Raw genomic sequence first — 24,751 nt, 5'->3', positions numbered from 1 at the left:
TTAGCACAGTGCTTCTCAAATGGGGGTCCGGGGACCCCCAGGGGTCCTTGAGGGCGTTCCAGGGGGTCCCCAGCCAAAAGGGGGGTAATTTACTTTAGCTATAAACCTATTCATAAGTAACACAATGACTATTTTGGTCATGGGTTTTATACACTTTCTGTAATAAAACATCTAAAGCATCAATCTTATTATCATATGGGGGACCATGGGACAAAATCCTATGAAATGCCGGTCCGTGGTCTAATCTTTGTCAGTTTAGGGGTCCTTCATGTGAAAGAATTTGAGAACCACTGTGTTAGCACCTTCACACAGACAACAGGAAGGACAGGTCTGAACAGCCAGGTCTGAACAGCCCCAGGCATCAACCCCTGGCTGGGGTGTGAGGAATGCAAGATATTTCGTTTTTGTTCCTTTCCATATTTTGGTGTGGAGTGCCTACAGTCTCCGGATAATTATCATGCCATGTGAGAGTTCATGCTTGATGTACACATGATAGCTTATAGTGTTCAGAATTGCATTATCTTGTTTGTGATGGTGTAATTTGGAGGTTATTGTGGATATACTCTTATGGCCAGTGATTTGTCATGTCCCCATACTAACTTGTTGTCAGTTTAGTTTCTGAGTCGGCAGTCCATCCACCCTCAGTACTCTCTTAGTTTTTCAGACTGAACAGGCAACATAGATTGCAACATGTGGAGAGAGAAATGTCACAGTCAGCGTCAATATGAGACTGGATTTCGACATGCTGAAACGTAACACGCCGTGTATTTATTTACTGTACATGAATGTACAGTTCACTCCCTGGTCAGCCTGAGAGGGGCGGCCTCTTCCAAGTGAACCCCGAAACACTTTGTTTAAAGTGATCATGTAAATTGATAAGGACAGGAAATAGCCGGGCTAATTGAACATTTAATGAAGCCCATTGGCCCATTTCTGTTGACATTCTCTCTGAATGTGTCCCAGACAGACCATCGCTGAAGTGGTCAGTGGAACCAACAAGCTTGTTTGTTTACATGTCTGCTTGTTATTAGTATTAAATATTTCAAATTACTAGCAGACAAGGCTCCAGAGTGCAACCAAAATGGTCACACACACACACACATGCGCCAAAAAAATCTGTCCAGCACCTGACATTTAGCAGGCCTGTCTCTCTGTGTGTAGAAAATCCATCAATTTGCATAACGTGAAGAAAGATGAATTGACTGAATACATAACAGAACTGATGGCATAGAGTTTATAAGACCATGTTGTGATCAGATCTAGCCTTTAGTATGTATGTGGTAAATATGATTGTGGCTTTTCGTCCAAACAGAGGTACTTAGTGAAAACATTGTTGCGACAATTATGTTATCGTCAATGTGCGAGATAGAATTTCTCCCTGCCAGAATCCAGAGGCTCTCACTGCCTCAGGGGACACCTGCTCTGTTGGTGCTACACCTGTAGGACAGGCCATAGCAGGTAGCAGGAGGGGAGGAATGGTCCAGTCATCTGCCATTCACTGCTTCCCTGCAGTAGTGTTGCTCTGTTATTTCACACTGTGTTGTCTCTCTCCGTCTCTGTGGACTCTCGCAAAACACTGCTCTACTGGGACGTGGAAAATGGCAAATGTGTGTGTCGTGTGAATATAGTTTTCCCTGGGTGGTTTAGATGGAAACTGATACTGTTAGTGTGAAAGCATTTCACGAACTGGGATCTGGCCCGGGGTGCTATTCGTGCATTCCTTTATAAGTGGGAACTGGTAATCTTACGGTTCAAAGGTCATGAGCGGGGACGGTGACGTCACAAGAGCTGGTATTTCCCATTCCAAACTCGTAGGAGCCTCAGCAGCCCCCACCTCAAAAATTCAAGATGGCTGCTCTGTGCAAACAACAGTACGGTAGTTATAATCGTAGTAAATGCTGTTTATTAGAACTTCTGTCTTGTTTGTGTCTCATTAAATCAGCTGTACTAACATCACTGCCTAACTTCGATCTGTGTGGACAGGTTCGCGCAGTGTTTGTATGAGCAAAATGCTACGAAATGCCTTGTTTACAACTGTTATTGCTAACGATGGCTAGCCTGGCTAGCGACTGGATCTGACCAAGAGCTGACTCGCAACAGTGAACTTCCCAGCTCCAGTTTTCTGCAAATGGAACGCTAACAAAACGGATGTGAGTGTGACATCATTTAGCCTCCACATCCCAGTTATTTTGCGATAAAGGAACCGGCCATAAGGCTACATCCCAGAGGACCGTATGCTTCCAGCCTTCAGGCACTGTGGGAAATTCCACCTCCCTGGGGACACACTGAGATACCCTACTTCAAGCCCACAGAAAAGTTTGCAGATTTATTTTTTAAAGCTTTCATAAAACTTTGTTTTGTTCAGTTGTGAAAAGCGCTTGGCTGATTCATTCAAGTTAAGCCTTTTATAGTTTTTTTTTTTTTTTTTTTTTTTTCAAGATTTGTTTTATTTTTCGTACAGTTGCTCATTCGTTGACAATATTACAGATCCATAAACATCTCTGCTTGAGCACACGCACATTGCGTAAAATAAAACAAGACAAACCAAACAAAATAAACAAATAAATTTTTTATAGGGAATTTTGATGGCAATATGCTCTGATGGCTGGTTTATTTCCATTTGAACAGGGAATCATCTTTGTTTGCACAGCAAGCGTAAACAGTAACAATTTCAATATGTCACTGTTGAAGTTTAGTGATTTCACTTATGATGTCATACGGTAATGTTGTCACATTCGAGGGCTATAGAGACGCTGCGTAACGCGTCATCATTCAGAAACCACGCCCAAGACGGGGGAAAACACAAACCCCCCCCTCCAATCCTGGCGTTCTCCTATGTCTTGTGCATGGTCGCGTGTTGCACAAAAAGATCGTATATACGGAAGATGAACACTCCAACTTACTTCTTGACAGCTAGATCCACATTTTTCTTCTCGCCAATTCTCAATGGCTTCCTTGTTTTGCTCAGGAGTACAAAAAAAGTTTAACTGGCGATTTTTTACATTTGTTGTCTGCGCAGCCCACCACACAACAGCTTTTAGCTATGTTTAATTCAAGGAAAATGACGGTGGTGTGTGGAAATGAACAGAGCTTTTCCCCCGTGATGGGCGTACATGTCTTCTGTCACAACACCACATCAGAAATGAATAGGCCTATACAGTATGTGAGCTATCAGTGTTGTTTACAATCGAAAATAGCAAATTAGTACAATAATCAAATACTTAGCAATTGCTCAGTTCAGAAATGAACAAATTGAAGCTACCGAGTCTCTTTCCACACCACCACCAACTCTGAACTGAAAAACAGGAAGGCCACTAAAAATGGGTGGGCCTCGCGTCTCTATTTTTAAAAGAAAAAGTCTATTCAATTTCAATTGTCATCAACCAGCAAATGAAAATAACAAATATACTGTTATTATAATCACATGTTCTGTTGATGGGGATTGATCAATCAACAGTGAACAGAAGGTCTAGATTCTGTAGCAAGCATTGCACCACCGACCACCGACCATGGTTCTAGACTAGAACCTTGATCAGTGGCTGATTAATCGGTGCATTGCTACATACAACATAAATACATCCTCCAAATAAACTTCATTTGCTTTTTCCTTATATCTGCGCCTGCGGTAAATCAATACAACTCATGATGACCCTTCTCTGTTCTACAGGGATGTGGTCTCACACCATGACAGTAGAAGATTACCAGGACCTCATAGACCGAGGATGGAGAAGGTAAGAAGCCAGCTCAGCTGTCCCCTAAACCCACCCATTCCCCTGCTCACTCACATATGAACCATATCTATGTGTGCAACAGAAGGGGATTTTTGTGTGGGACATTTCTAACCGTTGACGGTGGTTTTTACAGTGAATGTTATTAATTTCTCTCCTCTACAGAAGTGGGAAATATGTCTACAAGCCCATAATGAAGAAGACATGCTGCCCACAGTACACCATCAGGTAAACACTAGCACCTTATCTGACCCATCAGAGTTTTCTGTCATGACTAATGCTGTAATAATTAACATGATATAGACCAGAAAATCACCGAACACATGAAACTGGGTGAACCATGGCAGTTTGAGAGATACTGTACAATTAATACACACTTGTATAATAGCAGAAAATGTATACACATGGTCTATTCTAACCAAATCTCTTCTCTGTGCTCTCTGTCAAGATGTCACGCCTTGGACTTCCAGCCATCCAGATCCCACAAGAAGGTCTTGAAGAAGATTATCAAATTTCTTTCTAATGGGGAATTGCCAACAGGACCAGGTGATGGTGAGTATTTGGCAAAAACAATTGGGAAGATGTTCTTTACTGTGATTAGGGTATGTGTGCTATGGCGATGGTGCACTGTCTGCCTCACACCTACATAGATGCTTCAGGCAAACATCAATACTGTATTATGGGGGAAAAATAAAACATAAAAAAAAAATTATAACAAAATTAGTTGGTTCCATTTACTGTTACTGTAACAGTAACTCCAAAAAAGTGAGTTTTGAAAGGGATTTGAAAGATGCCAGATGATCTGATCTCAGGTCGTTCCAGAGTGTAGGAGCCATTTAAAAAGTACGGTCAGTCACCATTCGTTTTTAATCTTGATTGCAGAGCGGTCAGGAGCTAACCTTGCTTGCAAGATGGATAACCTCGCAAGATCAAAAGAGATTCTCTCGACGTAATCCATCTTGTCATGCACAGGCAGTTAGGATGATTGGCCGAACCATGCCGGCTCGACAAATCAGCGGCGGGCTTAGGTTCTTTTCACTCTTTTCACTCGTCAACATGGCTGCCGCCGCGGAAGTGACAGGCAGTCTGAATGAAATTGAATGTAACGTTCCCAATTCTATGTATTAAATTCTAAAAAACGACCCTCAACATTTGGGAAGGCTAAGCCACACAACTAGTTTCTCAACTAGGACTCAATCAATGATAGACTACCACGGAGATCTCTTACAGGCACAGGCACCTTCCTCCGGTCGCAAACGTGACGTCAGAGGCATGGCGATCTGATTGGTTGAAGTTAACACGCACCAGCGGTGATAGACAGATGGGTCATCCAATCACCTGCCAAGTAGCTTGGAAAAAGCCCCCCCCTCAGTCAGCGGGTCGGGTTACTGCATTCCCAGATTGACTGGTTTAGTGAAACGTAATGTGGAGCTAAACCGTCCACCTGGCAGCGTCGGGTTAGTCAGGAGCACCCTGCCTGAGGAACTAGGCTTATAGGTCAAATCTCTGTAATATTCACCTTATCTAGCCCCGCCCACTTGACCCACTGTGTCACGACTTCCTGTTGAAAACGCCGGCTGGTTTACCTGCTCAAACTAGTCTGACTCACCTGGTCAAACCTAGTTTGAGTCACACGCGAGTCAGACTAAGGTTTATGAGTCACAGGAAGTGTAAACACAATCGGAACCTTGATTGTGTTTGCACTTCCTGTTAGTCTTTCAAGCCAGACTGTCTTTTCTACATGAGGTGAATTAGCTGGGTAAAAGGCCAGCAAGTACCATCCTTAATGTGATTAGTAACACCTTCAAATCAGTCCAAAATGTGTTGTCCTCTTGGACCCAGTGAAGAGTCTGGCTGCAGCTTTCAGCACTAGCTGCTGTCTAGAAATACTCTGTTGGCTCTTAAACAAGTGTAGAGTGAATGTCAGTAATCAAGGCACGATGGGATGGAAACATGAATAACTGTTTCCAGGTTCTTGAATGATAGAAAGGATCTAATCTTAGAAAGTTTCCGCAGCTGTAAGAAACTGTTTTCACATGTTTATCCAAATTAAGTTAGGATTCTGTAATTATAGTATGCCTTATACAGTGTGCCAAGGTGTTTTGTCATCAGTGCATTTGAAGAGTCCAGACCAGACCAATACAATAAGTTCAGTTTTATTTGCATTTAATTGTAAGACGTTTTGTGACATGACATCTAGGGCTGCACAATTAATCGTATTTTCATCGTCATCGCAATATGAACATGTGCAATAAACACATCGCAAAGACTGCCTGAAACGCAATGAATAACAAAAGTGGTTTTATTCACATGCGTCATGCATTCCCACTCAGCATCTGATCATTTTGTCTTGTGTTGTAAATCCAGCGTACACCTTTCCCTTGCAACAGTGCGCTCCGCCCCTCTGCCAAAGCCCAAACACGCTGTGCGTAGTTTCAGCTAGAGTCAGTGTGTATTTCATTTATTTATTCAGTGGGCACAGGCTATGTTTGGGGTCTATGTTAGCATTATTAAAGCAGAAAGACATAGGAACTGTATAGCTAATATGCATACTTTAATATTTGTTTATTTATCGCAAGTCGTATCGTCATCGCTATATTGAACAATGTTATCGCACATCGCAGATTTTCCTCATATCGTGCAGGCCTAATGACATCCAATTTTGATGAACTAGAAAGTGTTACAATAGTGAACTCTCACTAATAGACACAACATCAAAACTGTTGCTACTGTACTGTGACGCTGGAGCAGTGTTTCCCAAAGACTGGGCCGGCACCCACAGGTGGGTCGCAGAAGATTTTATTTGGGTCACCAAATAAATGTGCACAATTTCTTCCATAGTATTTTATTTAAAATTAAAATATTATTTTACTGATGAGAGGGGGGGAACGAGAGCCTTTGAACTCCACCTAAATGCACTTATTTTGTCTCATTTATAAAGTATTTAACATGTAACGTGCATAAAACAAAGTTGCCATTTATGAGACTTATATCTTTGAAATGGCTGGTTTACCTATTCAAGAAGGTGATGCAGAAATGCCAGTTAAAAATATGAACGTTCATTTATGCACAAATTCGCTCTTCTCATGATTGATAGATAAGTCCTATCATGAATTTGGTCGCGATGGTTTGTCTTTTTAAAAGGTGGGTCCCCAGAGAAGCGTGGCAGGGGGAGCTTGGTATTGCTTTATCTGACATTATATGGGAAAGGAGTCTGTCTGTGGTGCAACTCTGCTCAATCAATAGCAGACACCAGCTGATCCAATTTAAAGTTGCTCACCGTCTTCACTACTCCAAGCATAAATTGCACAAGATCTATCCTTCTGTCTCACCACTGTGTGACAGGTGTCGGGTGTCAGAGGGCACACTATCTCATGCCTTCTGGTTCTGCCCTTTACTAACAGGGTTCTGGGCCAAAATATTTGATTGGTACTCTAAGGCCTACAAAATAACCCTGCAGCTGGAGGCGGAACTCGCAATATTCGGATGCTCGGAGTCCTCTCTGAACTTCCCTACAGCTTTGCAGCAATCTCTGACACTCGGGACAACTGTCGCCAAAAAACTTATTTTGAAGGAATGGAAGTCCTCCTCTTCACCTTCTTTTCACGTGTGGCTGATGGACATGATCTCTGTTGTACAGATGGAGAGACTCAGGTCCCTGAGAACCAACTCGCTTAGAAGGTTCTCAACTATCTGGGACCCATTCTTGGCCTACTTTGACGAGGTCAAGAATGACAAGTGACTGAGGTTAGAGGTGGCGGATGGCTCGCCCGTCTGGTTTTACATGGACCCCTTGCGTGGGATCCCACGCGCCATAATTTTTCAAGCACAAGCACCTTATGTGACTGGTAACACAATGTTGTAATGTTGTATGTTTTTTTGTTTGTTTTGTTTTTCTTTTCTTTCCTGTGTCTGAGTTTGTTTTTCTTGTGTGTGGATAAAAAAAAAAAAAAAAAAAGTGGCTCCCCAGAAACACTGCGCTAGAGTATACATGATCTAGTGTAAGGGATGTTGATTGTGTCTTTGGCAGGGGAGCCGATGGACTCTGTGGGTGGAGATGCAGGTCCACGGGAGCCGGCTAAAGTGTCTCTGTCAGGAGTGGAGTGTCCAGCTATCATAGACATTCAGAAGGAGGCGGCGGATTCCAAACCAGCAGACTCAGAAACATCAAGGAAAGATCCAGCTCCTGTCTCAGAGGGGACATCAGCAGCTCCTGTCTCAGAGGGGAGATCAGCAGCCACGACTCCCAAACCAGGTAAGATGTCACATCCCTTAATGAAGGAAAATGACTTGATACAGATGATCAAGCTTGCAGATTTGGTTACAATCTGGGTGTTTAATTGAACACCAATATCTTTTTTTACTGCAGTGGCTAAGTCGATGCATGAATTTAATTATTAATTAATTATCATGAATACATTTTAATTTGTACAGCAATTCTATATTAGTTCAGCTGCACAAACAGGAAGGAAGCGAGGCAAAATTCCTAAACGCTTAATGTAGCAATCAAATTTCACATATGGATGGACCCAGAAGTGTCTGTCAGACCACAATTGGTCAAGCTCCATAGTGCCACCATCAGGCAAACCTTGTAATGGCACCTGTTTCCTCCTACAAAGTTGCCTGATATCCAAGTTTGCACACAGCATAATTCCAACTCATCATCATGTTTGTATCACAAAACACAACATTCTGAGACTTGTTATCATTTGGCTGTGACTTAGGCTTACTTAAGCACCTAATTGTTGAATTTATCAATCACTAGTGATGCTGATTGGCTCGATTGTTTCCCTGAGCGAGAACAAGGTGTTGACTAGAGCAACAGCAGACTGATCTGAATTGTTCGAGATCGCAGACCAAAATCGCACACAGCGCCCACTTACCATCACTGATGACATCATCGAGTGCTCGAGTGACAGTGAGTGACATCAAACGTCACGTCACCAAAATCGCAGAACCCACTTCCCTTTTATATAATAAATATAAATAAAGGATTATTAATTAGAGCATGCTGTAGAGTGGAAGAGATTTTCCTTTTTATCAACAGTTAAATCCCAAAATTGACCCGTCACTTAAAATATTGTATGAGCCAACCAGAATTTCAGAATACACAGGACTTCTGGATAATAGTTGGTTGCCTCCCAAAGCGGCTAGTATTTTGGTTGGTGGCTTAGTTCCCACCTTGTTCCCCAAATTCTCTTGTTACCCCCAAATAATCTATGCTGCTGCTGTGAGTTCTGCTGACTAACCCCTAACCCCTAACCCACTACCAACACTCCTCTGACCTGTGGTTCTGCTCTGCATCTACCCACAGGGTGTTTGCAGCTTAGTGTTCCTTACATGGCTAATTATTTTGGATGCCTGGTATGCTTTGTAACTGCAGCAGAGAGCACTCTAAAAAGTTGCAATCTTCATCTGTATCATCACTTGATTGCATTGCAATAAATTGTAAACCTGACAATGTGATTTTTCTGTGTACGTACGTACCACTGCTAGCCAGAAGGTGTCAGTATTGACCTTGTAATGGACTCCTCTGTACAGGAGCTGCATGAATGGAGCTGGCCTTCCCTCTGTATTTTTTATGAATGGGTCTGGTTTGGCCCTACATATGTCATGTCCCCCCCCCCCCCCTTCCTCTCCAGCACAGGATATCCTCCGACAACTCACAGTAACAAAGCAGTAATGAATGAATAACAGTTGTAGCGAAGAGATAATCAACTCCTATTAGACACAGAAGCAACACTCAGGCCTCCGACCAGTCTTCTCTCTCACACACAGCTTAATGAGAACAGGGCCCCCGTGGTCGTTAATCATAGCGGGCAAAGACGTCCATTGGAGCAGGAACGCCTGGTATTGGCACTGTTTGATCCAGACACAGACATAAACACACACACACAGACAGAAGAATTTCAGAGGTGCCAGTTCCTCCTCCTGGCTGTTACACCTCTCGTCAGTAGTTTAGTGTGGTTTGCAGTGTAAGAGGGAACCATAGGAGGGACCGAAGCGCTCAGCAGTGCCGCACTCTTCTCTCCAGAGCCTCAGAATAACAGCAGGCACAGGGAAAGAGGAAGCAGGGAGGATTTAGTGTGTCCCAGACAGTGGTTCTCCACTCCCCCCTCGTTCACCTTCAACAGAAAACACCTGGCCATAGCTCTTCTCAGGCTTTATGACTTTTGGCAGCTTCCACTGCTAGTTTCAGAAAACATGGCGCTCCCCATCTGCCGTATAGCCCAGCTACAGCCGGAGGTAAATAGATGGAGAAGTACAGATGGAACGTGTTTTTTTCTCCTTCAAAAATTGGGTTGGGTTCTTTTTTAAATCAAGAGATTATGGCAATTACAATGAATAGACAAGCATTGGAATTTGCATACATGCATTTGTATCCAGTTGTCTTCATATTTGAAGTACTTGCTGTTTTCAGTTTTCAGTCTAATCCAACAAGCCATTTAATTTGCAGTGACTTAGCAAAGGGATCGGCCATTGTTGCAGAATAAGATCATTTGTGGAAGGCTGACGTCGGGCCTGAAGCGTCTTATGCTGTCTGTACACTATTCTGCTTATTGCACAGCCACTGAACACATTTATCATGTGACAATAGAATTATGGATTCAGAATGATTTTATTATTTTATTTACACGCTTCTTCCAAAAATAGTAGTTCAGCAGGATTACAAACATTGAAATGTATGTAGCTAGTATCCATGTGCTCCATGCACCAAATAGCAACAGATCCAAATCCAGTAAGATTGTTGTTCAGCCTCACCTCCTTTTGACACAAGGTGTCGCTGGTTAACCCATTGATACCTGATGCAGCATTTGCGTGTATAATATATCCCTAATTTGTGTGCGTATCCCTTTAAGACCGCGAACCGCGTTACTTAAAGGGATACACACACAAATGCCGCATCAAGTATCAATGGGTTAATTTGATTAGTAATAAAAAGACAAATCGAATGGATCTCCTTACTTGAGTGATAGGATAATGCCTTCATTGGCCAATCAGAATTGAGTATTCAACGAAACTGTGTAATAAAAGACGTAACATTGACACCATTCATTGGCATCGACTAATAGTAGTGTTGATTACAGTGCATGGCTGCCTGCTGTGTGCAGGTGATGGTGATTTATCGACGTATCGGCGTGATGGATGATGGAGCTGCGTGTTATTCAAAAACATCCAGCCTGAGGATTACGTTCATTCAGCCAATCAGAATTGAGCGTTCAACAAAACTGTGTAATAAAAGACTAACATTGACACCGTAGGAAGTAGTAGGAACAGTAGTGTTAGGTTTCAGCGCCGGTGCGGGTTATCCTGACTGTTTATGATGCATGATGGGATGCATTTGTTTGACAAATGTCTTTTCTTTCCTTGAAGCTGTATTTTGATTGGGCGGGATGGAAGCTGTATTTTGATTGGGCGGGGATGACAGAAAAGTGGCACCTCCCACAAGTTTCCAAGGGTAGTATTCATCAACCCATAAAATGCTACTACTACTGACTCCAGATGTTGATAGGTGGCACTACCCCCCCGCTGAAGACAGGGCAGCCCCCCCCCCCTCCTCCCTCCCCCCCCTCCTCCCTCCCCCCCTCCTCCCTCCCTCTGTCATTGTATTGGTCTTCACGTTGTCCGTTCAGCCTGCATTGACAAATGCAAGTAATGGTTATACCCTATTGGGGACAAAAGTTGTCCTTTTTCGTATTTGTATTATGCACATTTTTGCATCGTTAGTCTGAAATTTGCAAACCCTCCCCCCCCAATTTCATGCAGTTTACATGAACTGGATCCTTATGGCAAACATGGGGAAATGGTGGAAAATAGTAAAACACAGTAAAAACTACAAAGGTGAATGAAGGCTTAACTCCAGGACGAATGCTTAACATCAGGTAATTAATGATTTGATGCAAAAATGGCTGGAGGTTCAAAAGTCACATCTTTTTCCTCTTTTTCAGGCTTTTTATGGGCTTTAATGGGGATTTATATGTTTAAATCTGCACAAAAATAAAAATTTATCAAAATCAATGTTGCTGCCAATCATTGACATATCCCAGGCGCTGATACTCCCCCCCCCCCCCCCCCCCCCCAAGAAAACAATCCACTTTGCATTGATTATAATATGGAAAATAATGAATGTTGTGTGTTTTTTTACACTATAACAAAACAGTGGCATTATATAAATAAACTGGCATTTAAAGGGTTAAAATTCTGAGTAGGAGTGAAATGTTGGTACCTACAGTATGATGAGGGCTGAAGTTACTGAAATTACAAAAAAAAAGGAACGATAATATATCCTGTGAAATACTATGAAATTCACCCTCTCATCCTGCTAGAAGATCGTTTCTGTCCTGTAGTGGACAAGGAAGTATTATAAACCTCCCAATGGGTTCATAATAAATTCATACATTTAGATGGTTTTGATCAGGCATTATCAGCACACAGTTCTTTGATACCTGATGCAGCATTTGTGTGTGTATCCCTTTAAGACCGTGAACCGCGTTAACGCGGTTCGCGGTCTTAAAGGGATACGCACACAAATGAGGGATATACACGCAAATGCTGCATCAGGTATCAATGGGTTAACACATGCATTGTGCAGGACAGAAGCTGTGCCTGGCAGTTTGATATTCAAACAGTCGAGTCTGAACAGCAGCAAAAAGTAGAGACTCTTCTTGAGTTGGAGTCAACTGGTGTTGAATGCTGACATTGAAGCTCAGCCGATGCCAGAGTTTCCCCCTCTCCCTGGCTGAACAGCGGGTGTCCCTCTGTCTTCACCGTGACGTCGGTGGAGGGGAAAGTCGGTAAGCCAGCGGGCCGACGGTGGCGGCTGGCAATGGGACAAGCAGGAAATGGCTCTCGTTTCCTTATTGCTCCAAACAGGATGTGGGCGTGTAAACTGTTGACATGGGATGATGCCCGGAGTGCTAGAGGGCTTGGCAAGAGCCCAGGAGGAGGAGGAGGAGGAGGATGAGGAGGAGGAGGAGGAGGAGGAGGAGGAGGAGGAGTGCTAGAGGGCTTGGCAAGAGCCCAGGAGGAGGAGGAGGAGGAGGAGGAGTGCTAGATGGCTTGGCAAGAGCCCAGGAGGAGGAGGAGGAGGACTAGGATGAGGAGGGGGACAGAAAGAGGGAAACGGGGAGAGATTTAGTTACTGGTGTTGCTTTGGAGAGAGTGGACACGCTACTCTGTAACGTGTCCTTCTGCAGTGTGCTATATGTCTTCACATGGACAGTATATGTACCGTACTGTATAGTCTTTGCTTTTGTGTTACACACTAGTCTGTAATGTGTCCCTCTGCAGTGTGCTATATGTGTTCACATGGACAGTATATGTACTGTATAGTCTTTGCTTTTGTGTTACACACTAGTCTGTAACGTGTCCCTCTGCAGTGTGCTATATGTCTTCACATGGACAGTATATGTACTGTATAGTCTTTGCTTTTGTGTTACACACTAGTCTGTAATGTGTCCCTCTGCAGTGTGCTATATGTCTTCACATGGACAGTATATGTACTGTATAGTCTTTGCTTTTGTGTTACACACTAGTCTGTAATGTGTCCCTCTGCAGTGTGCTATATGTCTTCACATGGACAGTATATGTACTGTATAGTCTTTGCTTTTGTGTTACACACTAGTCTGTAATGTGTCCCTCTGCAGTGTGCTATATGTCTTCACATGGACAGTATATGTACTGTATAGTCTTTGCTTTTGTGTTACACACTAGTCTGTAACGTGTCCCTCTGCAGTGTGCTATATGTCTTCACATGGACAGTATATGTACCGTACTGTATAGTCTTTGCTTTTGTGTTACACACTAGTCTGTAACGTGTCCCTCTGCAGTGTGCTATATGTCTTCACATGGACAGTATATGTACTGTATAGTCTTTGCTTTTGTGTTACACACTAGTCTGTAACGTGTCCCTCTGCAGTGTGCTATATGTCTTCACATGGACAGTATATGTACTGTATAGTCTTTGCTTTTGTGTTACACACTAGTCTGTAATGTGTCCCTCTGCAGTGTGCTATATGTCTTCACATGGACAGTATATGTACTGTATAGTCTTTGCTTTTGTGTTACACACTAGTCTGTAACGTGTCCCTCTGCAGTGTGCTATATGTCTTCACATGGACAGTATATGTACTGTATAGTCCTTCCTTTTGCAGTGTTTCCCATACATAAAGGAATTTATGGCGCACCGCCACAACAAGATTTTGACCAAGATCGCCACAACAAGATGTTTTTTTTTTTAACCATGCACCTGAACGCAACATGCAAGATATCCGCTGAATAAGTGTCCAAATGTTCATGTCATTCTGGCCAATACTTCTGTTATAGCATTTCAGTCTGGAATATGGAATATCTTTCAATAATCTATGATTTAGCTGCTAAATTGTCAAATACCGCCATCTGCTCGCTACCCAGGCACTTATGTATGTACTTAACCTAACTAACTTAACCTAACTAACTACTATCCGGTGTGCACAACATTGTCAGCCTAAACTCCGGCTGACACCCCAAAAACCTACAATGCGCTACAGAAAAATGTATATTGTTTGTTTATTAACTGGCCCCTCGCCTTCTATCATTTCACGAAAGTGGCCCCCGGGCAAAGCAAGTTGAGTATCCCTGGCCTATAGGGAGAAATTTAGTTTGTCATTGTAAACCCACAGCACAGTAATGATGACATGTTCTTCATAGAACCCGCACCCCCCTAGGGGGTCTGCGGTCCCCCACCACAAATACTCAAGATCCTGTGGGAAACACTGTTTTGTGTTCTCTGTAACAGAGTGAACTCCACCACTCCGTCTCCTCCATTGGAAGTGGTTGCCAGAAAGATCAAGGACCACAATGGAAATAAGTCGTGACTTTATTGTGTCATCCTTGTCCATTTTTAAAGCTATATGATGCAGTGTTTCCCCTATCATTCTACAGCGCCCCCGCCAGGCAAAAAGATTTCCCCCCAAAACTTTGTGTTGACAGTAATAGAAGATGCCAAATCATTCAAAACAATAAGCATTTTGCTTTTATGAGCATCGTGCCAGCGTGCAGCGCTGTTCCAAAAACGTGTCAACGTGTGTCGTTGCCTGGGAAACGCACATCCCATAATACAACTGTTCGCATCGCATCACATAATAGTATGATGCTACTTGAGATGCCACTGCGAACATAGATGCGAACAGGTTAGCTAAAAGTTTAGCGTCGCCAGCGAGGGCCCCCACCGCCGCGGTCGGGGTACGTTTCGAAATCTCTCCAGGTCTGAAATCTTTTCTAGGGGAAACACTGATGTATTGTATTATTGCTTTTTCTTATTGTCGAATCAAATCAAATCAAAGCCAGGGTCTTATATGTGTCATTGTCATAAAAAGAGGTAAAATAGACCCTTCTGTGACCAACTGTGTCCATTTATCCATACATACATACATACATATGCTCTGGCTAGCTTCAACACACAGCCCATGTTGTTTTATAGCCTCCTAAGCAATGATGTCATGTAAAGAATATTGAGGCAGGGAAACAGGAACATGAAGCAGTGTGGAGCTCCCCGAGGAGACGGGCTTCTAATGCAGGGGGTACACTACACACTGAAGCAAACATGGCCACCCTAATGCAGGGGGTACACTACACACTGAAGCAAACATGGCCGCCCTAATGCAGGGGGTACACTACACACTGAAGCAAACATGGCCACCCTAATGCAGGGGGTACACCACACTGAAGCAAACATGGCCGCCCAGGCAAACTCGGAAACATGGTCGAACACCCACAAAATGTTCCCCAAATGTGGGCTTCATCAATGGCAGCAGCTTGAAGTTACCACCTCTCTGACTCTCAGTACTACTGTGTTAAGCCTCATTCAGAAGTTACCATGTCTCTATCTACTGTGTTAAGCCTCATTCAGAAGTTACCATGTCTCTATCTACTGTGTTAAGCCTCATTCAGAAGTTACCATGTCTCTCACTACTGTGTTAAGCCTCATTCAGAAGTTACCATGTCTCTATCTACTGTGTTAAGCCTCATTCAGAAGTTACCATGTCTCTCACTACTGTGTTAAGCCTCATTCAGAAGTTACCATGTCTCTCTCTACTGTGTTAAGCCTCATTCAGAAGTTACCATGTCTCTCACTACTGTGTTAAGCCTCATTCAGAAGTTACCATGTCTCTATCTACTGTGTTAAGCCTCATTCAGAAGTTACCATGTCTCTCACTACTGTGTTAAGCCTCATTCAGAAGTTACCATGTCTCTCTCTACTGTGTTAAGCCTCATTCAGAAGTTACCATGTCTCTATCTACTGTGTTAAGCCTCATTCAGAAGTTACCATCTATTCAATATGTACTGTGTGCGCACAGGACTCTGTGTGCCCAGGGACTACAAATGCAAATTAGCTCTTAGCTATTTCTGGTGCAATATATTTATTGTGTACTGTCCCTGCTCAAATAAACAATAAAGATAAAGTTACCACCTCTCTGACTCTCAGTACTCCTGTGTTAAGCCTTATTCAGAAGGCAGCATAAAGGAGAAGCTTGTTCTCCTCTTCCATAATAAGACAGTAATTGAGTTATATTTTATATGTTTTAACTTAACGGCTCTTTCAACTCATTTTCCTTCCCCTCCTTGAAAGGCTTTGGGAATGCCGTGCCCTATCTTTGGATTGAAAATGGATTTAGAAGGCTTGTTTTGAAAACCCCTGACCTAACACCTTTGGAAACCTTCTCTTTTACATTGAGCTTTTTTAAATCCCTCTCCTCATCCTACTATAGCCCTATTCAGACACACAGAACTCCTGAAGATATCCAGACCTTACTCAGATCTGCTGTGTGTATGAACACCATTGTTTGTTGTGAGCGCGACCCCGTGCAAACGGATCTCCCAAGCCCCCTAGTGGTATGTCGCAGAACGGCTCATGTTTGAATAGTACAGTTTAATGTCGAGAGTGGGCGTGTGCTCACAAACGAACCATTTGTTGTACTTGTGACAGCGAGCATTGTCGGCATCGACTAGTGAAGTAGGTTAACTAAAGATACTTAGCGTTTCATTCTCTTGCGTCTCTGCCATCTCTCTCTGCCTCCCTCTCCCTCTGCAACTGCGACTCACTGACTGTGTGTGTATGTGTGTGTGTGTGTGTGTGTGTATGCTGCCGTTTGCCTGCCCTGACGCATGTGTGTGTCAGTCCCCGCCCCCTCCTCAGTCCTCACACACTCACTGTGTTGAGAGAAAGAGAGAGAGAGAGAGAAAGCGAGCAAGACAGATATGGATTGGAAATAAATAAAAAATCGAGGCGGCATGTCTTAGGGAGACGGGTGAGACAGGATACATCGCAAACAGCCCACCTTTTGGCACATCGCCACCGCACGTTTTCTAACCCATTTCTATCTAGCCTGGTTTAAAAAACCATAACAGATCCGAATGGTTGTAAGTAACCAGGGTAGTTTCTATCAATCTAGCCAGAATAATGCATTGAAGGCTTTTGCATGGAGTGCACAATTGCTTTCTGATCTCTGATGTAGTGGTCTACATGTAGAAATGTAATTAAGTCTGTCTTGCATTAAGTTAACGGAGGACTTCCTCATGTGTGAGAACAACAGCGCCTCTAAGGGGTAACTCTGGGGAATGTGTCCGGACCGGACATAGTCCGGACTAGCTCATGTTTGAAAGTGGCTCATGTCTCTTGTCTTTGATCTGGGCTTCAGGGATTGGTGCAGATCCCAGCCGGCCGCCATGTCGGAAGGCCAAGGACTTGAGGAAGGAGCGGCGTCTTCAGAAGGAGCAGATGAGACAGCAGGCTGCTGCTGGTGGCTCCGCCCCGGCCACACCCACCCCGGCCACACCCACCCCGGCCACACCCACACCCACCCCGGCCAACCAACCCAAACCCCTGGAAGACTTCATCAGCGAGTTGTTGCCTGACAGCCCTCTCCATCGCCTTGAGGTGAGCAGAACCCGAGAGGTGCTAGTCTGAATCTACTAAAGCACAAAGTCTCCTTTCTCCTTTCATGTAACTGGAATGAATTGAATACTGCAGGGAGGATGTATTTTTGTAGGCCAACCTGGAGGTTAGCATTGCGCTGGGTTCACTCGTATTGAAGTCAATGGGATTTTTCTATGTGGATTTTGGTTAGATGTCTGAAATAAGGTGCGTCCTGGTGGCTCACCTGGTAGCACACGTACGACGGAGGCTCGGTCCTTCGTGCGGCCGACACGGGTTCGAACTTCGAATCAACCCGAGGTCCTTTGCCGCATGTCATCCCCTCTCTCTCTCCCCACCTTTCCTGTCTGCCTACTGTGCTGTCCAAACAAGGCAAAAATGCCCAAAAAATAATCTTAAAAAAGATGCCTGAAATAAGGTCTGTGGTTATCAAAAGCTTATGAAAATGAGACCTTTGTGTTCAGCAAGATAATCTTCACAAATGAACACCACTTTTATGATTTTTGAAGCATAAATGCGCTCCCCAGAAAACGCTTCAAAAATACAAAAATCCCATCGACTTCAAGACGATCCTAACTTCTGGGTTTTAAGACTCATTCCTGCGGCGTAAGAAACATTGGAATAAAACATGAGCCCATGTTGATGATTCCAAATATGGTGAGCTTTCTTTCTCCATAACGTTTGAAATCATCCAGGCTGAAAAGTGGGTTTCCGAGAGCCCTCTTCTTCCCCTGTTCCCAGTGACTTCACCATGTGTTTATGCGTGCGGGCAGGACGACTGGCCAGAGAAGAGTGGAAAAACCACCTCTTCCCAACACAAACTCCACCAAATGACAGGCGTACACCACACAAAGTGGGTCAGGTTACCCTCCCGATCACATTCAAACCACAGCTCCCAGCTCAGGCCTGTTTGGGAGGACATAGACGTGAACCTTTTGGCGGAGGGGGCAGCACGATCTTAGAAAGATCCCTGGCCAAGACCCTGGGCTGAGGTTGGTAGAGTGACGTCATTCTTGGTCAGGAGGACCAAGATGTGAGCCAGATGCATCGATGAGCCAGGCAGTGTCTCTGTCTCTCGTCTGGATCAGAGAGCAGACCTTCAGAGAGCAGACCTTCTCCCCCCGTCAGCTCTTCTCAATTGGATTAGTTTGTTTGGCCGCCATCGCCATTCAATTGTGCTAAGTAGGCAGGCACACAAGGTTATCCCTTTAAACAAGGTTATCCCTTTAATGAAGGCTAAGTATTTGTTTCCTAAGTCAGATAACTGAGAGAAGCCTGTGTTTGACCCACTTAAGCTGTTTACAGAAAAACATGTGGACAGGCTGCATCGTATCTGTTTTGGTGATAAGCAGTTGAGTGAATTTATGTAATGTAGAGTCTTGGCCCTCAGTACGGGGTGAGCTGTCCGCTCAAAGACGTTTCGACACCACAATGAAGATAGTTGTTTATACCAGAGCAATTAAAAGCCCCCCAGTTCACCCCCCCCCTCTAAACACGATTGTTAAACATGTCATGCTGCTTGACTGATTGGCCCAGAACATCTCAGGGAAGAGCATTCCTCACTATCCATATGGCCCCTTTGAAAATGAAGATAAAGGTGAAATATTGTGATGATGAGTCTCCTTTCCTTTAGTAGGGGGGCGGGGCAGGGGCCTACCTGTGCTGATTGAGAAAGTTACCTTTGCTCATTTGGAATTTCTCTCTTGTCAGGCTTGGTCTGCCTTCCGTAAGGCTATTTTAAACGCATGGGAGAGAGGCGAGATAACCTCTGTCCTCCTGGTCCCTAAAGGCAGCCACCACCAGGGGTCAGTGTGGCCACACGATTCAGAGCCCCTCAGGCACCTCAGGGAAGTGTGGAACTGAGTAGCACTAAACGCTACTCCCTCAAGAGAGTCTTGTCTCCCCTCTCCACACTCTCCACCCTCCCTCTGACTATTATTGTCATATAATTTCCCCCTTAAGTCTCCTCTTGTTCACATATGATAGTTTGGCCATCATCAGTCGCCTTTTCTGTTAATTTCAACCTAAACTTTGTTAGAAAGAGGCATCTACTTTGTGCACTTCTTCTCATAGACATCAGGATTTCTAACCCTAACCAAAAGCAGTAGGCCTCTCAGATGAAGCTTTAGAAGGCCAACGTCTCATTTTAATTAAAGCCTAACCGAAGCCACTGGTATTATGTGGCATTATTTCAACATTCTTGGAATGTCCAGTATCAAGCCCGTTGGTGTTCTATCACAAGGCTGCTATGAGAGTGGTCAGGTTTTGGCCAAGCGATCCCCTATCTGCTGCGGTCGTGTTGGCCGAACCAACTGATTTCAGCCTATCAAAAGGATCCCTCTGGCGTTTTAGAACTAAATTAAAAAGGCCTTACTTAAGTATTATCTTTTTACATAACAGTCCCCGAACGTCTTTGTTTGACTAAAGGACGCGGGTGCTGCCAAGTGGTCATACGAGAGAGCCTCGCTCGGGTCCAACTCAAACAAACCCCAGGTTCAGTTCCCCTCTGTGCTGGCCTTCCGCACGATTCATAATGGCAACAGGCTCCTCGGCCAACCAAAGCTTCCAAACGAAAGAGATGGTTAATTAAAATGGATGTGGAGGATGTGAAAGGTGAAGTCTTCTTCAGTGCGCGTGACGCTAGCTTCACTCTGCTGGTTATTCTTTCCACCACTCATTCTGTTGTAGGCTTTTTGTCAACCTCCTCCTTTTAAGCTTGATTTCTTTACCTCTGCATTGAAACAATTAGGATCTAGTCAGGACTGCAAAATGGAGGCTATATAGACGACAACATTGACAAACATTCTAAACTTGACAAACATTATAAATTGCCCCTAGCAAACTTCCTGTTGCAGTGTTTGCTAAATAATACAATAGCTGACAAGAAATAAGATAGGTTTCAAACTGTTCCCTAGCAACACAATTCCCTAAAAACCATCTATACTATTAGCATCTTAATGCTTGCATGTACTCTATATTTACTGTCAATGACTGTACCTCAAGCAAAAAACCCAAAAACAAAACAAACTATCATAGACAATATACAGGAGGTGTAAGTGGCTGACGGTGGTGGGAGAATAGCAAGAAGATAGCTGATTGGTTCATCTTTGCCGTGCACAATCTCACGTCCTGCCTGAACACGAATCAAGAATATGAATTGAGCTTTAGGCTGACCTGACATGACATGGTGAAGCACTGGAAACAGGGACACGCACACGCACGCACGCACACGCACACACACACGCACGCACACGTGCACACACACACACACACACACACACACACGCACACACAGGAAACTTGGAGGTGTCAAATGATGAGTTTTTCTGAGGACCATCACAAGTTCATGTTGTTCACTGTGATGGCAGATGCCTGTGGTATTCTCCCTTCTTGTCAAACACCTGTATACCTCCTCGCTCTTCTTGTCACCATGGAGATGGACACAAACACACCCTTCTTCTTCTTCTCTGTACTCTGCTTTCCCCTGAAGACACAGCTGTCTTGAATGACAAGCCTCTTCACTGAGAGGAATAGATGGAGGGATAGCACAGCAGCAGGCTCCAGCTATCTCAGAACCAACCAAGCCCTCAAAATGAAAGCTTTTCAAACCCTTTATATATGTGGCAGGCAGAACTTGAAGAGCGGGTGTGTTCTTGTCCGTCCTCAGACAGATCCATTTCTCCATCTCTCCTTTCACACTCTCTCTCTCTCTCTCTCTTTGATTTGTGATAATGTGCCTCTCGCCACGCCACTTATGCCCGAGTCTCATTTTTGATGTTAACCCTTTGTCTGCCCGTCCTCTTTTTGAAGGTGAGGCTAGTGCGCTCCAGCCCCCCTAGTCCGCAGTTCAAAGCCTCTTTCGACGCCTCCTACCAGGTGTACAAACTCTACCAGATGGCCATTCACAAGGACCCTCCTGACAAGAACACCGAGAGCCAGGTCAGAGGGTGGGGGGCACAGGTCAACCTGCTCGAGGGGTGCCCAGGGAGAGGAGGGAGGGAGGAAGAGGGTGGACGTGGTACTCGGGTACCAGCAGAAGTATTGGAACCACGGATTATACGGGATTGCCCTAGTCTCTTATAAAACTGTCTTTAGCATTATGATTATATATATATACAGTATATATATATATATATATATATATATATATCTATATCTATATCTATATACATATATATACATATATATATATAAATTTAGAGTGATTCAATAGTAGGTTTTAATATAAGCTCAATCAGGTGTCATGCCCACGTATCAATTATTAATTCTCTTTAAATGTATCCATTCATCTCTCAGTAGTTTTGTAATATATATGACAGGGACTGGTGTTTTGGGTCACAAGTAGGCCAGGGTCATTTTTCAGTTCTTCCAGATTATGAAAGTATAGATTGTAAGCGTTCAAATGATGGCTCATACATTTTGAAATCTGAACATAATAATAATAATTATTTGAATGTTCTTACTCTTAAAAGCAACATTCAGAGAAAATCGCCCTGAAACAAGCTTAGTTTGCTCACAAATGATAAGTATTTAATGATCCTAAAACTGTCGTTTATTATATTGAGTGCGTTCGTCAACATCTTGCGTAATGTGAAAAGAAGAAGAAGAAAAAACGTTTATCTTGATTTGTGCAATTTCACGTTTGCCCATTTGTTCCTCCTCTTACCAGACCGTGTCACAGATGATGACTATTATTTTCTTGTATTTCCTTTTTCTTTTTTTGGGGACAAATGTTCCTCATTTCAGTGAGTGAAATCCTAACAAACAGAAAAGCCTTGACTGAACTTTAGATAGCATCTTTCAAAGTACGGGGAGTGGAAAGAGCTTGGAATAAATAAATAAATACATGATTTATACTTAAGAGGTATCATCAACAACATCACTCTTTAGAAATGGACAGCCAGCTTAAGAAGAGTGGGGGGGGGGGGAAGAAGCTATAATGGCTGCATGAGTGAGAGAAAGTGAATAAACATGTTAGTATTAAACAGAGTATGTGTGTGAGAGAGAGTGAATAAACATGTTAGTATTAAACAGAGTGTATGTGTGTGTGAGAGAGAGTGAATAAACATGTTAGTATTAAACAGAGTGTATGTGTGTGTGAGAGAGCGAGAGTTAGAAGGAAATGGAGGAGAAAATGTTCCCATACGCCACGGTTGAGAGCAGTGTTTCTCCAGGTGTCTGAGCTGGCCCCAGTCGGATGGCAGGGTCGTTAGTCTTGAGCTGTTTTGGGGTTTGCAAATAGCTGGCTAAACCCTCCCACCACCACACATTTACCCCCTCTGTGTCCCTCATCACCCCGCCCTCACATTAAATCTCTATGGCGCAGCTGAAATCTCAGTTCAACATTGCGTTTAGTAGTTGGGAGTTTAATTTCCTTTGGGCCTACCGTCCCCTCAACCTGTATACCTCAACCTGTATACAGTACCTCAACCTGTATACCTCGACCTGTATACCTCAACCTGTATACCTCAACCTGTATACCTCAACCTGTATACATCAACCTGTATACATCAACCTGTATACCTCAACCTGTATACAGTACCTCAACCTGTATACCTCGACCTGTATACCTCGACCTGTATACCTCAACCTGTATACCTCAACCTGTATACCTCAACCTGTATACATCAACCTGTATACATCAACCTGTATACCTCAACCTGTATACCTCGACCTGTATACCTCAACCTGTATACCTCAACCTGTATACCTCAACCTGTATACCTCAACCTGTATACAGTACCTCAACCTGTATACCTCAACCTGTATACAGTACCTCAACCTGTATACCTCAACCTGTATACAGTACCTCAACCTGTATACCTCAACCTGTATACAGTACCTCAACCTGTATACCTCAACCTGTATACAGTACCTCAACCTGTATACAGTACCTCAACCTGTATACCTCAACCTGTATACCTCCTTGAAAGGTGCCTATTGTCAAATGTTCCTAATTGGTGACACAGTCTCACTCTGGGCTTATTGACGCTGTGTTGAGTCCTCTTGTGTCTCGGAGGGGGTCTTGAGCTGTGGTAGCAGCTGGCCGGGCACGTCGCACTAGCCTCATCTTCACTGTTCCCGCCTGGACATCCCATCACGTGGAAAACACGACTAACTCCCCTCAATCTCCCAGGATCCCATTGTTTGCTTGTTGTCTTTGTTTAGGTATCCTTCTCCTGACGAAGTCACTGAATCGAGTGTCTCAAAACTCATCACAAACCTACTTTATGATCTGGCCTTGTGGACTGGGAGACTGATGTGCTTTAGTAGAACCTTAAAGATGCCATGGAATTTGTATGCCACTGTGTTAAAGCGTCTTGTCTTTAATTGTCCATTTCACCCGAAACTCCTCCCCTCCTCTCTCTCTCACTCCACTTCCTCCTTTGTTGTTGTAATCATCTTTTTCTTCTTACGCCGCTTGCGTCACTTTGTCCTGTTCTCCTCGTTTCCACTATCAACCCCTGAATCCAACCCGCCCCTTCATCCCTCCCTCCCTCCCCTCCCCCTGTGCTTGAAGGTGAGGCTAGTGCTGGTCAGCTTTGAGGACCCTCAGTTCACGGCGTCCTATGAGCAGTCGGCGGCGCTGTACGCCCGCTACCAGATGAGCGTTCATGGCGACGCCCCCTCCGAGTGTACCGAGAGCGAGGTACGGTACGGTTGTCACATCGCACCTATATGGTACTGTTACCACCACCAGTGTTGGGGGGTAACTCATTACAAAAGTAACATATTACATGTAATATATTAGCAGTAACTCAGTAATATAACTTATTGCCCTATAGGGTTTCAGTTCAGTAATATAGCAGTTACTTTGTCAAGTTACACAAGTTACAAATGTAGTTAACTTCTTTTTTAAATCAAAGCACATGTTTAAATAAATATACGGTAGAATCATTTCCTAATCCAATTGTGTGTTTTTATGCAAATAACCACTATAGATGAGAATAACAAAGGACAATGATAACATTTGGAATTTTGGACGGTTTGATTTTTTTTCCCTTTATGTTTTGCGGGGTGGTGATGTCATTCTGCTACTGCTGTTAATTTCGTGGAAGTAATGCAAAACTACCGGAATAAGTAATGAGTTACCGTACTCTACACAGAC

General features: G+C 43.7%; 1 protein-coding gene across 1 annotated transcript in view; it reads left to right on the top strand.

The window, feature by feature from the left end:
- The window catches only part of ate1 (arginyltransferase 1), a gene marked incomplete at its 3' end in the record, with an annotated part of 64,886 nt that overhangs the window by 752 nt on the left and 39,383 nt on the right, over positions 1 to 24,751 (top strand). Inside the window, exons 2-8 of the mRNA XM_083658311.1 lie at positions 3,668 to 3,731; positions 3,894 to 3,956; positions 4,177 to 4,280; positions 7,759 to 7,983; positions 17,408 to 17,646; positions 21,454 to 21,582; positions 24,164 to 24,292. Of these exons, the coding sequence (XP_083514437.1) occupies positions 3,668 to 3,731; positions 3,894 to 3,956; positions 4,177 to 4,280; positions 7,759 to 7,983; positions 17,408 to 17,646; positions 21,454 to 21,582; positions 24,164 to 24,292 (953 nt within the window). The remainder of the gene's footprint in view (positions 1 to 3,667; positions 3,732 to 3,893; positions 3,957 to 4,176; positions 4,281 to 7,758; positions 7,984 to 17,407; positions 17,647 to 21,453; positions 21,583 to 24,163; positions 24,293 to 24,751) is intronic.

Source organism: Poromitra crassiceps, assembly GCF_964638095.1.
Source record: "Poromitra crassiceps genome assembly, chromosome: 22".
Lineage (NCBI taxonomy): Eukaryota > Metazoa > Chordata > Actinopteri > Beryciformes > Melamphaidae > Poromitra > Poromitra crassiceps.
The sequence above is the reverse complement of the archived record's forward strand: the minus strand, read 5'-3'. Positions and strand labels throughout refer to the sequence as shown.